This window comes from Rutidosis leptorrhynchoides, chromosome 3, assembly GCF_046630445.1.
Source record: "Rutidosis leptorrhynchoides isolate AG116_Rl617_1_P2 chromosome 3, CSIRO_AGI_Rlap_v1, whole genome shotgun sequence".
Lineage (NCBI taxonomy): Eukaryota > Viridiplantae > Streptophyta > Magnoliopsida > Asterales > Asteraceae > Rutidosis > Rutidosis leptorrhynchoides.
The window spans coordinates 632,954,268-632,965,229 of record NC_092335.1 but is presented as its reverse complement, the minus strand read 5'-3'; the positions used below and the strand labels follow the sequence as shown (position 1 = coordinate 632,965,229).

The following is a 10,962-nucleotide window of genomic DNA, read 5'->3' as shown; positions in this document are numbered from 1 at the left end:
TCTGTTTTGAAGTTTGCCCAAGCTGGTATGAAGAATTTTGCAGTGCAGACCCTTAAACGTTCTGACAGAGGTTTTTGTGGTTGGTGATTGGGTTTATGTCAAACTCCAACCCCACCCACAAGTTACTCTCTGAGAGGTACTAAGCAAACGAAGTTGTCACTATGGAAGTGTAGCAGTTTCCATTTGCTTCAATTCCTAAGCTATGGTTCTGTTTTAATTGAGTTCCACTTTCCACTTGACATTCTTGTGGTGAAGAATATTTTTAAGAAGGGAGGGATTGTCAAACTACCACCATATCAAATAAAGAATAACTAACGGTCTAATTGACTTAAAACAAAACAACCATAACCGTGGGTTTGGTTTTTGACTTAAACCCATTACAGAAAGATATACCACACTACCATGTCCCCAAAAAAAAAAAAAAAAAACCATTACAATAAGATAGCCAAAAAGCATAAACTTGCAAAAAACCATTACAAAGTTCAAAGAAGCAACCAACATCAAACGTCACATCTATCTATTTAATCTATGGAATATAATAAAAATCTCTTAACATGAACTTGTTTGAAATCATACCCCCACGTACCTCATCCTCCAAGTCCTTGTATATCTCAAATAAAAAACTTGGGTAGACACGTCTCAAACGGTTGTCAATACTGATTTTGCTAAGTTCCTGCGGGGTAATCTCTGTGTCGCCCATATTAACTTGGTTTGGTTCAACACTTGGATGCTCCAAAGCATTTCGTATGAAACGTAGCAACCTTACAGGTAACGTCTTGTTATAAGGATTCTTTCTTGTTCGTACTACTTGTCCTTGAGCATCAGTTGTCTCTGTAACCTCTAGAATGTCAATCATAGTTGTGTGAAATAACCTCCCCCAATTGCCTTTAACATTAACCGCATTGATGATAGGACTTAGACGTGTGTCTGAAACTTGGTCTTCACGCATCGTGTTGCTTACGGCTACTAAAAAGTCAATTCTTTTTTCTTTTGACCAGCACCAAGGCTGTTTCTTTGACCATGAGTACCATAAAGTACCCGAATCCAAATGACCTTGCAAATACACTTGCCTGCATTTTCAAATTTCAAATATGTTTATAAATATATATATATTTTTTTTTTTAATTATTATTTATGATATTAATAATTAATCTCACAACCACATAAAAACTAACCTCTTATCATCCAAATTCACAAGAGTCTCAATCAAATCTTTCATTTCTAGTAAATCATGCATACATGATAGCATGTTTCGAATCGTGGTGTATTCAATGACATCAGGATAATCACTTTGGGGAATGTATGACCCATTTGTGAAAATGTGACATAGAACTTGACCGACGTTGAACAACTCTTTATCATAAACTGCAATGCAATTAAATTAATCAAGTATTAGATAACAACAGGATACTCTTCATTATTCTTTAAAAAAAAGGCTTGGGACATTGTTGGTAAACATATTTGTGATGCAGTGGTGAGATTAATGCAACCCTAATCTCCCTAATACTCCACTCCACTCCACTTATAGTAAGTGCATGAGTAAAGTCTTGACTAAAGGGTGGTCTGAATAACAAATCAAATGAGGGATTAGATGATTAATGGAGAGATAAAATGGCTATTATTTCAAAGGAGGGAGAGGGCTAAGACCCCTTACCTTTAGTAATGGAGGTGGAGGTGGTGTTTGGTTTAATCTTAAAACACAATATTAACGCTAACATAGTAGGAACTCGAACTATTTGATAGAATATTTGTAAATCAACAGGGAACAAATCCCATCCCTTGTAAATAATACACTACATTAGTTACATAACTACTGGATGATAGGAAACCTTTGTAATATAATCCGCAATCACAATACAATTGTTAGGGGCAGTAATGGTGGTAGTGCGGTGGTGTTTGCAAGGGCGGAGAATGAGATCAGAATCTTCCATTTTTGTTGATTTGATCAGAATCTTCTACACACAGCCTTTTTCCTTTTCCTTAAATTTATACGGAGTATTTGATTTGATACCCGTTTTGAATTAATTGGATTTGATTAAAAACAGCGGAATAGTGAATTGAATATTAAGTATCAAATCAAATAGATTAACAAAATTTAATAATTAAATATATTAGTATGAATAAAATAAATATATATAAAAATAAATAAATACATTACCTGCTGCTACCTCAGCACTTGTTCTTCCTAACTTGGAAATGCAATTCACCGGATCCCCTATTTTCAGAACACCTTCATTCTCGGATGGTTTGTAAATAATGCTACAATAATGGATGGAATTATGAAATACACCTTTATCGTGCAAATATTTAACCCCTTTCAGAACCCCTTTAATATCTTTAATCCAGTTCCCAGTAAATCTAGTTTCATCATGTCTGTTTACCAAATGGTTGAAGTGCTGATGTACGTAATCTCTTACAGTATACACAAATGGCTCGAACGCAACCGCCCAATCAACCCTACGCCTCCTAATACCTCTCATTTGTAAAACGTTTTTGGAATTGGTCACCAAAAAGTTATTGTACACCAAGGAAAACGATTCTAGTGGATATACACCCACAGATGCTTCACGGCATCTATATCTTCCCCGATACAATCCCCTAGATACCAGTAAATTTTCGTAAATATCTATAAGTTGAAATGAATTTATGAACTCGAGCTCAAGAGGATCATTCATACAGAAGTTCGGCATAAACGCCATTGAATTACGGTAATGTGTTTTGGATTTGCAGGTATGCAAGAATAATGATGAATAAAACGAATAAATTGGGGAATTTTCTATAATAGTGAAATCTGATTGGTTGATACACGTACACAAGGATACACGCAGTTTAAATCCTGTCTATTGGATTAAATTTAATCAACGGTTTGGAATACAAAAAAAAAAAAAAAAAAAAAAAAAAAAGTGAAGCAAAAATGAGATGTAAAGGATGGTGTGTTTCTATGCTCGATTAATTTGAGGAAAACTTGAGCTACAATTTTTTTTTTTTTGAAAAGCAAAAATTCATTAAAACCCAACACGAAAATTACAAGGCTGATGTGATCCATTGGGCCATGGATCATCCACACGAGTATATCATACAGACATGAGATGCTGCAGGTAGCAGCCTAACAGAAACAAAAATAGCTACACACTAGACTCGAATAATTACATACACTAACAATACGAGAGAATACAAAGCCAGACAATCACGGAGTGTTTAGATAAATATTTGGGTTGGAAATCCACGTGCACCAGTCGAGTTTTCTCCCTCTTGCTCTATTAGAAATCCAATCGAACGACCTTATTTGTATCTCATTTAGAGCAACCGGTGCATTCCAAGTTTTACCTTTGAATACCAAGTTGTTCCGGTTACTCCAAATTAGGTACGCACAAGACCACTTTAAAGCTTGCCACAGTTTTTTCCCATGGAGCGAAGAGGAGTGATTAACGTTGTCGTTTAGGAGCTCGGAAAAGGAGATGTTTGAGACATTCCCTAAACCCCACCAATTAAATACACGATCCCAAATATCACGAGCAAGTTTACATTGGAAGAGTGCGTGATCCACCGACTCTAATTCTTCATCGCACAAAGGACACCCGCACGGTATGCAAATCAATACCTCTTTTGTCGAGTTCAATCCTTACGGGCAATCTTTTTTTTAACGCTCGCCAAGTAAAGATTTCTATTTTTTTTTTTGGAACAAGGCTATTACGAAGAGTGCATTGCTGTGAGGTGAAGGGTCGAAGCATCTGTTCATCAAGAATGGCAGCTAACTTTTTGAGAGTAAGCTGCCCATTCGAGGATAGACTCCAGCGCCATGAATCCTTCTCCCTGCTGTTGACCGAAACTGTAGAAAGAAGCTGACGCAGGTTGTTGAGTTCTCCTGACGTTCGACCAAAAGGCTCTCGAGACCAGCAACATTTCATATCCACAATACCAGACTCTCGGACGATACGATCTTAAGTCTATATAGCCTAGGAAAAAGAGTGCAAAGCTTGTCATCACCCACCCAATGTTCATGCCAAAATGATGTAGAGCCACCGTCACCAATTAATTTGATAAATGAATTTCGAAAGGGGATGCTCATATCTTCCATGGATGTACCTGCAAGAATGATATTACGCCACACGCTCGGAGATTGGTTATTACCATTGTCCGACAAAAGGCCACCACACAACCCGTATAAGCTACGAATAACTTTGGTCCAAAGCGAGTCGGTTTCGGTTTTAAACCTCCACCACCACTTTCCCCAAAAGAGCAAGGTTTTTGTTCTTTAGTGACCCGATATTTAACCCCCCATTGTCAAAGGTATTAATGACATTTTCCCATTTTACCCAAGGTATTTTGAGACCCGAACCCGTCCCACCCCAAAAAAATGATCTCCTCACACTCTCAAGATGATTAATCACACATGGCGGAGCTCGGAATAACGAGAAGTAATACAACGGTAGACTAGTAAGAACCGATTTAAGCAAGACTAATCTTCCCCCAATTGACAACGAACGCATTTTCCAACTTGAGAGTCTCGTGTTAAATTTGTCTATTGCCGGATTCCAATCTCTAAGTTTATTCATTTTCGACCCAATAGGTAAGCCAAGATATACGAATGGGAAACTACCGACTTGGCATCCCATGAGATTGGCTACGAAGCTAACTTCCTCAAGATCAACCCCTACGTCGTACACACAACTTTTTTGGAAGTTAACTTTTAAACCCGACGATAGCTCGAAGCATTTTAAAAGGTTTCTAAGACTAAAAGCATTCGATCTACTCCATTCGCCGAAGAATATGGTATCATCCGCATATTGAAGATGCGATACTAATACCTTATCATTCCCGACTTCAATCCCCTTAAAAGTCTTCTATCCGTTGCCGCTTTTGTAAGGATATTTAACCCCTCTGCTGCTAGGATGTAGAGAAATGGGGAGAGGGGGTCGCCTTGCCTTACTCCCCTACCAAGTGAAAATTCACTAGTAGGAGCACCATTAACGAGAATGGAAATAGAGGCCGAATGTAAACAACTCGAAATCCAATTACTCCATTTAAGTCCGAACCCCATACACCGCATTACATCTAAAAGGAATTTCCAATTGAGACTATTAAAGGCCTTTTCGAAATCAACTTTGAAGATTATTCCTTTTTTACGATTAGCCTTAAGGAAATCGATGGTTTCATTTGCAATTAAGGCACCATCAAGAATAAACCGCCCTTTTAGAAAGGCACTTTGTTCCGGACCCACTAGAGAAGGAATTACTTTTCGGAGACGATTCGAAAGGATTTTAGCCACTATTTTATAGTAGCAACCAATCAAGCTAATTGGCCGATGGTCACCTAGCTTCAAAGGATCCACCTTTTTTGGAATGAGTGTCACGAAGGAGGCGTTGCAACCTTTTGAAATCTCCCCACTTTCCCAAAACCAAGCGATTGCCTCTATGAGATCAACTTTGATTATATCCCAAAACTTTTTAAAGAAACCCATGTTGAAACCGTCGGGTCCAGGGGCCTTTGTACTCCCACAGTCGTTAATGGCATCATGTATTTCATTTTCAGAGAAAGGCCTTTCAAGAACCTCGGCTTCATAATATTGATGAGATGATGAATTTAAATGAGAGTTTTTTAATTTTGTAAGAAATTTTTTTGATGAATATTTACATCATCATTAAGGATAAGTCATTAAAGAGATAATCCGATTTAAACCTATCATGGTTAAATTGTTTGGTTTCTAGTAGTAAATGACACTTTCAAGCTTTTTTAAGAAATTATTTGAGGTCGTTGTGTAAGTAATTCGTTTCCATTTTATGATGACATGTTGATCGAGTAACACATAGATGCAAGAATTATCAAAAACTAACAAGAATTAAAAGAAATCAATATGATAAAATTGCCTATAAAGTCATCAAACATGAACACTTTAAATAACTAACTTGAACAAAGCTAAATGTATCTTAATACTCCCACTTACTATAAATTATTTTTTGTGTAGATATTTTGCTTTAGATAACAATGTTCATCGTATTCAAAATTTCTATTGATATTAACTATCTATCGTGCGAATCTATTTTGATTAATTCTTTAATGGTTAGGCATTGTTACTATTTTGTAATGCGGGTAAAACGTTTTCTTTTGTTTCAAATTTAAGAAGATAATGTATGGATAGTCAAAAGGTAGTGCATCAATACTCTAACATCCCGTTTTTCCCATACGTGAATTAAGGTACATATTTAATCATTAGTACGTTTATGCTTCGTTGTTTATGTGATTAAATGAAATAAAGTGTTAATTTGATGTGTACGATATATATATATATATATATATATATATATATATATATATATATATATATATATATATATATATATACACACACGCATGAGAACGTATATGTGTGAGTATATACACGGTTTAGGAGTGTAGTAAGTCTTGTGAGACTATTTGGTAAAGTTTAGGCGAATATGTATAGCGGGAACGAAGTGTACTAGTCGAATAAATCAATGGTTGAGTTAAGTTATCGAAATGATCAGTCGCAGGCCTTTGCCGCGCCGTGAAAGTTCTTGCCGCGCCGCGACGTTGAACTCAAAACAAATTCAGGAGGCCCGTTATTCAGATCGAAAATCACTTGCATTGTCGCGCCGCGAGAAAGGGGGTCGCGCCGCGACCTTTCTGGGCATCTAACTCCGAATTCAGCTTTTAAAAAGGGTAATCAAGGGGTAATTTCGTCTTTTCGCGTATGGATCTAATTGGGACTCTAAATCTCAGCCACTTATCCATTTTTATTCATTTCTTTTCCATTTTCTTTCTCTATTTCCTCTCAAAACACAAAACCCATTTAGATTCAAAGTGAGATTTGAGAGTGAAGATTTGAGATTTGATCTTTGGAGCAAGAAGTAAAATTGTTCTCCTCGTTCTTAGCTACGAGTGGATAGTGTTGGTAAGTCTTAACTCCGTGTTTCGAGTTTTAGTTAATTTATGGCTAGGGTTTGGTCATTTGAAACTTGTAAGACCCATTTGGGGATTTAATGGGTGAATTTGGGTTAATTTGATGCAAGGAAATCCAAATGGTGTTAACCTAGGGTTTGGTTATGTAAATTGGGCTTTTGTAAGTGTTAATTGTGTTGTTAGTCACTTATACACTTGTGAAATGATGAAAGATTGTTAATGGGTTAAGTTTGACCAAAATTGGTGAGTCTAAGTGATAAAATGGGTCAAATGGGTAATGGTTGACCTAGTTGGGTAAAATGAGTATGAAAAACCCATAAATTGTGTTAGTTGGTGTTTGTAGACTTTAATCACTAGCTTTTAGTGATTCATGATGAGTCTTGGCCATAAATGGACGGTTTCGGTGTAAGTAGGTCATTTAATGCATTTGGGTCATTAAATGCCTAAGAGTAAAGTGTTGGTGGTTAGTCCACTAGATTGTATGATTAATTAAATGCATAATGTGATAGGTGCATTACATTGAAGGTTGCGAGCTTGATTCCTAGTTCACCAAAGGCGATAAGGTGAGTGGAATAATTATACATGTGTGTATGTAATGTATTTACTTGTGCGAAATGCGATGTGGGTTTTAAGTTCGGGTATGCGATACCACATCGTGTTGACATGTGATATGGGTTTAAAGTTCGGGCGTTCGATACCATATCATTGTGTGTGTGTGGGCGTGAAGTGTGGGTTTTAAGTTCGGGTATGCGATACCACATTTCACGTGACGGGTGGGTTTAAAGTTCGAGCGTCGATACCACTCAAGGGACTAGTGATGCATACTAGTGGCGTCTGTGTGGCTAACGGTTCATTCGCGAGAATCGTTCCCTTTGGATTTTGGTTAACCATGGTTGTGTGTTGTAGGATATCATATTGTATTGTTAGTGTTACATGCTATTGCTATGCTAGCTTGTGTTACCGGAGTTTTAGCGTTATATTTGTGATGGTATGTTAATTATATTGCTAGCATGTATGCGGTAAATGTGTAAGTGATTGCAAGTAAGTAGATTATATATGTATGTGTATAATTATTGCATTCACTAAGCGTTAGCTTACCCCTCTCGTTGTTTACTTTTTAGGTGTAGGTGCGGATAAAGGGAAGGGGGTTGTTGGACACTAGTTTTCCCATGTTGGATGCTTGACGAGCTTTTGAAGTCGACCTAGTGTTTTGGGTAGTTTAGCCCCAAACCATGTTCGGGTGTAGTTTGGATTAAAACTATCATTTTAAATGGGTCGAACTTGTATTACATTTGATCAAGGGCCTTGTGCTTTTTTTTGTAAACTTTAAACTCGTCGTATGTTTAAACAAGTTGAATGCAACGATTTACTTTATGTAACCATTCTAATTGGGCGTTAATGGTTTATTATTTAAAAAAAAAAAATTGTCGTGTTGATTACGGGTTGGGTTGTTTCAAATACCTAGTGCATCAATTGAACTATGTGCAGTATTGTTGTCTAAGAGTTATGAACAAAGTTAATAGGTTCAAAATCACACAAGTCTCTTACAACAATCCAAAACTTATATCACGTGAATTCAAATAAAACGTTCATAAACTAAAGAGATTTGCTAGAGCGTTAGCTAAATGAAATCACGTTTTAAATCCAAGAGATCAACATTGCATCACGTCATTTGGTATTCGTCGTGTCCATTTCAAAAGGAGGGATTCACAAATAGGGTAAAATGTGTTTCTAAATTTTGAATTTTTTTTTTTTTATTGTTGATCGTTATAACGTCTAATTAGAATGCTTGAAATTTACACGCATATTGATGTGTTTCCCAATAAAATTAACTTACACAACCACCTATTATCAAATGATTATTATAGAAATAAAAATTAATCATTCTTACGCATAGACATGAGTCCCAAACGTTAAAATTGGTTAGTTTTACCCACCCAAACATACAAAACTAGATATTCATGATATTAGTTCAAATCCACATCCATAAAGTCCCATAAGCTAGTCATGAACCATAGTATAAATAAATAAATAAATAAGTAAAAAAGTTGTATTTGAGAGCATAAAATTATTTGGATAGATCAAAAACTCACCATGGAGGTGAGTTCATGTGATGTGAAGCAGTGGCGGATCTAGGATTGGTAGTCACTGGTGTCACCGGTTAAAACTTTAAAAAAAATTCTACTAGATGGCTTATTTTAGTGGTGTCACTCAAAAAAATTTACACTATCCACAGGTGTCAATAGTTAAAAACCCAAAAAAAATTCCACTACATCGCGTATTTCAGTGGTGTCCCGTGCAACCACTCGGCACACACTAGATCCGCCCCTGATGTGAAGTAGGGTAAGCGTCGGTTTCTAGTTCTCTTGCGCGTGTATCTAGAAAACTGCATATACAAGAGCCCAAAATTCAAATGGGAACTCTAAATTTATTTACATTAAATCATTTTTCTATATCATAATTTATGGATTCAAATGATTATGGTATGCATCTATAGACATTTTGATAAAGAATGTACCATTTGATTCATTCTTTTGAGTGTCGGATTGAACCTTAGTGCTCTGTATTGGTTTTGTTTTTTTGATAGAAAAATTGATATGTTTACTTTGTGAAGGATGTTATCCCACATTTGTGGGAGGAAGAAGTTGGAGGTGGGTAACTTGGCTATAAAAGGAGCTCATGGGATTCATTCCAACTTGCACCAATCAATACACTTTAAGTATTTAATTATTTCTTTCTTTCTTACCCTTGTTTGAGAGTTGTATTAGTTAAATACTTTGGATAGTGTAGTTAGCTTAAGAGAGTTTTCTATGTCATTGTAACAATTTGTGATATAGTGTATTTCTCTCTTTGGAGGCCCGTGATTTTTTCTTCTCTTTTGGAGTTTCCACGTTAAATTCTTGTATTGTGGATTGTTCTAATTTCTTTAGTGTTTTTCATTGGGCGTTTGTTGAGAATTAGTGAGACCATAATTTCCCTACAACTAGTATGAGAGCGTCAGGTTTGACGGGGGGTCTCGGTTATAAGAGTCGGAGTATACTCTTCGTGGTTGCCACGGGAGTGGATCGTCCACATGAGAAACTAGTTCTATTGATCGTATAGGGTATCTCGTTATATAATATTTTTTTTGATTCGGAGTAAGTGGTGTCAAGAATTTGTAGTGGACCGGGTGTTGGATTTTCCAATTTAACGGATCATGTGCGCCACTCCACTACATCTATCGGCTAGTCAAAATGTGGGCAAAATGAGAGAAAGTGTTGTTTATAGGATACGGATACGATGTCGAAGTTCTGTCCAATGAGGTTTGATGTAGAGAAATTTGATGGGAGGATCAATTTTGGCTTGTGGCAAGTTCAAGTCAAGGATGTGTTGATTCAATCCGGTTTACACGAGGCATTGATAGATAAAACCCACATTTGTTTCCGGTAGTGATTCTAACAATAAGTCGATGAAGAAGAATGGGATGATATGGATTTGAGGGCGGCAAGTGCGATTCGTTTGTGTCTTGTAAAGAATGTGCTTGCAAATGTTCACGGGTTATCAAAGGCTAAGGAACTTTGGGATAAGTTGGAGTAGTTGTACGAGGGCAAGGGCATCTCAAACGAGTTGTGTCTTAAGGAATAGTTTCATACTTTGCGTATGGATGGGGGTTCAAAGATTTCAGATCATATGAGTATTCTGAATGGTATTGTTTCATAACTTGAAGCTATTGGAGTTAAAGTGGAAGATGAAGATAAAGCTTTGAGGTTGATATTATCTTTGTCATCGTCCTATGAGCACATGAACCCTATTTTGATGTACGGGAAGGAAACTTTAAAGTTTGAAGACGTTACTAGCAAGCTCCTATCCGAGGAGAAAAGACCGAAAGGTAACGGGGTCTCGTCATCATAAAATACGGTACTCTTATGTTCGGATAGGCTGAAGGAAGAATTTGGTATGCTGGAAGTGCGGGAAGACTAGACATGTAAGGGTTAATTGTCTAGGTGGAGCTAATCCGGCAAATGGCTCCAAAGACGCTAACATTGTCTCCGTTGTTACGGAGAG

At 36.8% G+C, this 10,962-nt stretch overlaps 2 protein-coding genes across 2 annotated transcripts; both read right to left on the bottom strand.

Annotated features, from left to right (window-relative positions):
* Positions 1-496: 496 nt before the first annotated feature.
* Positions 497-2,574, bottom strand: LOC139899053 (uncharacterized). The gene is made up of 3 exons (XM_071881865.1): positions 2,159-2,574; positions 1,176-1,365; positions 497-1,070 (listed from the first exon to the last, which is right to left on the bottom strand). Exons 1-3 carry the CDS (start codon positions 2,478-2,480, stop codon positions 527-529), a joined length of 1,056 nt encoding a protein of 351 aa, XP_071737966.1. The 5' UTR covers positions 2,481-2,574; the 3' UTR covers positions 497-526.
* A 613-nt stretch (positions 2,575-3,187) lies between these two features.
* Positions 3,188-3,908, bottom strand: LOC139902363 (uncharacterized). The gene is made up of 2 exons (XM_071884999.1): positions 3,602-3,908; positions 3,188-3,558 (listed from the first exon to the last, which is right to left on the bottom strand). Exons 1-2 carry the CDS (start codon positions 3,906-3,908, stop codon positions 3,188-3,190), a joined length of 678 nt encoding a protein of 225 aa, XP_071741100.1.
* Between the last annotated feature and the right edge of the window lie 7,054 nt (positions 3,909-10,962).